This window comes from Geospiza fortis, unplaced genomic scaffold (assembly GCF_000277835.1).
Source record: "Geospiza fortis unplaced genomic scaffold, GeoFor_1.0 scaffold244, whole genome shotgun sequence".
NCBI classification, from domain to species: Eukaryota; Metazoa; Chordata; class Aves; order Passeriformes; family Thraupidae; genus Geospiza; species Geospiza fortis.
Window position 1 is genome coordinate 826,459 of NW_005054370.1, and position 2,967 is coordinate 829,425.

The 2,967-nt window shown below is 42.3% G+C and overlaps 1 protein-coding gene across 1 annotated transcript in view; it reads left to right on the plus strand.

Moving 5' to 3' along the window:
- Positions 1-2,967, plus strand: part of LOC115948281 — a 10,636-nt gene that overhangs the window by 5,170 nt on the left and 2,499 nt on the right. The window contains exons 3-5 of the mRNA XM_031059977.1: positions 441-749; positions 2,054-2,197; positions 2,838-2,934. Of these exons, the coding sequence (XP_030915837.1) occupies positions 441-749; positions 2,054-2,197; positions 2,838-2,934 (550 nt within the window). The remainder of the gene's footprint in view (positions 1-440; positions 750-2,053; positions 2,198-2,837; positions 2,935-2,967) is intronic.

Here is a 2,967-nt window from a genome sequence, read left to right on the forward strand (position 1 = left end):
CCCTGGAGGGTCTGAGGGAGGAAACCTGGGACACTGCACCTAGAGTGGGCAGTGTGGCAGCTCAGCTCTGAGCTTCAGTGGTCCTGGGATCGGGCAGTGTGTTGGAGGGACAGGTGGTGGGATTGTGCCAAGGAGTTTGGGAAGGAAAGAGGACAAGAGCAGATGAGCTCAGCAAGAGAAATGTCTTTCAACTCACCTCCCAAGCTGCCAGCTTCCCGGTTAAAAAAACAGTGGAAGTAGTGGGGGAATTCCATCATGTTTCTACCCCAAAAGTAATCCTGGGAACTGGCTCCCATACTGTATAAAATTTGCCCACTGGCAGACAATGTTTCCAAAGCCATGACTAAGCTTGTCCACCAAGACCCATCTTGTTCTCTAACAGTAAACATCCAGGGAGAAAACTGATGGAATTTTTTTTTCTCTGTTTTTTTCTGATTTAGGTATTGCCATGTCCGCTGCTGGCCCTGCTAGGTGGACACGAGGCAGCACAACTATGACACTCTACCACTGTAAGGACTGTGAAAGCTGCAAATGCAAGGATAGGATAATAGATTTTAACAACTTTACAAAAATCGCTGAAATACAAAACAAGAAAAACACTATTCCAGGTGTAAAAGTTGAGTTGATGACCAATGAATCACACATCACTGTTTGCTTTGAGCAAGCAAATTCCTGTCCTGAAGAAATTTATGGCGTCTTGGATGAAACTGAGCCACCAAAGTCCTGGTGTGGCATCCTGAATTCTAGAGGTATGTTGTTGGGAACCTGGTTATTAACAGAAAACATATTTCTGGGAGGAAACTGAACTGTTCCGTATGTGGGCAGACAGCAAGGCTTATAAATGACTAAACTGGAATGATTGGGTTCCTTCTGTGAGAAAAAGTCATAAAGTAATTCACAAAAGTAAATTCAGCTCTTTCAGGTCAAACACTGCTTAAAACAACACTAGGAGAGATTCAGATAAATACGTTGCTGTGATTTATAAAGATATGTTTTTATTTTAGGTTTTTTTTGGCAACAGCAATTCCCATGGTGAAATTCTGTGTCACGTTGCAATGTGTGCGTCCCACCTGTTTCAGCCAGAACACCCCCAGAGCCAGATCCGGCCTCAAGAGCTACTCTATGCTGCTCTTCTGTCCAATTCAATAAACACCCAGGAGCATCTTTCCAGCTTCCTCACAAAACTGCCAAAATCAGGAATTCGAACACCTGTCGGTACATGAAGCAAGTGGCTCCACGAGGGCAAAACTTCATGGCGGCTCAGGTTACAGGGCTTTTATTTAGCCCAATCTAATAGGCTTTTATTTAGCCCAATCATTCCTCCTGTATTTAATTTCTGGCCATCATGAGCCATTTCTCTCCTGTATTTATGCTCACCACTGCAAAATATCTGCGTGCTGTCACTGCAGTGTAAAACTCTGGCGATACTGCAACATTCACAGTGAAATCTGGAAATTGCTGTAGACAGGGATGCCTGTATCCCCTAAGAGGGGAAGGGGTGGATGTGTAGGTGAAGGCAGGAGGGAGTTTTCCAGATTCTCTTTGAAGAAGAATAAGCTCTACAATGGCACAGTGGGATGCAGGGTTTGTAGGAGATGCACTCCAGGATCTTAGAGATTTACTCAGCTACTACTAGAGATTTACAACAAGATATCTCCTTGTTCCTCTTCTTTGGTTCCTGTGGGTAAAAGGCAGCTGCAAAATTTTTTAGTAGATTTTTATTGCATAAAGGTAATGATAAGCTTTTCACAGATCTTTTGTTATTCTTAACTGCATGTGAAAACTTTCTTACCTTCTTCAAATATTTCCATTTTTAATTCCCAGAACAACTCCTCAGCTTTGGTGAGAAGGAAATCTAATGACAATGGTTGATTTGGACTGTTAGGGAATGAAACATCTCCAGCTCCTAGCAATCATAGCAATCTCCAACATTTTGTGCAACGTGATCCACTTTTTTAATCTATTAACCTCTTCAACATCTTTAGCCCTTCACTGATCTTCTACATGATCCATATTTATAATCAAAACTTTTTTTACCTTTCATCTTTCTCAGAAAACGGAGGAGGTAACATCAATACTGAGGACCAGAATGTTTGCTGTGAAGCAGAGGCAGATGCCTGGCGACACAACCCTGACCTCAAGTGCTACATTCAAAAGTCACATTCAAAACACACTGCACTGCCAGTTACCATTCCTGGTGAGGGAATTCTAGGTTAATCTCTTCTTGTGTTTGCCTTTTGCTTTGAGAGGGGTTTGTCCAGACAGCTTGTTGTGAACAGAATTTACATAGGCAGGGAGATATCCTGTACATTCATAATTTGAATCCACACATGCTGCAACCAACCAGTCTCAGAGACTTTGCCTTGGCAAATGGACATGGCTAGTCCTGGACTAGCTCAGGTTCCTCTAATTACATAGTGACAGACACAGGGGTGCTGAGGGAAGGGGGTACATGATGGGTGTACAAAAAGTTCCCAAGGATTGACCTTATGTGTAAGTGCTAAATGAGGACATTTGTCAACTAAAGGTGACATTTATATATTCAAATTTCTTTCATGGTAGAAACCTATGTCATCTTCCTTAGGTCATGGACAGAAAGGTTTTTAAAAACCAGTCAAAGTGGATTTCCTTATTTGAACACTTCATCAAGGATGGGTCTCACCACTTGTTGGTTATTTCAGATAAGATTGATGTTCAAAAGTATCTGTTGTGGTGGGGTGACAAGAATTTGCTTTGAATGTTGATAAAATGAGCATTATGTCAGGTACCTTCTGTAAAATATGATGATCCAGAGGCTCTTTGATCTCTCATTCATCAGTTCCTTCTCTCTTTATCAGATGGGGCCAGTTCCTTTGTGTGGTGCTTACGAGGCAGCTCATGGCTTAGCACTCCTGCTTGCTTCACTTGGATGCTCTGTTTTCTTCTGCTCTGCAGGTAATCCTGAATTTCCCACCAGCAAAAAGAGCT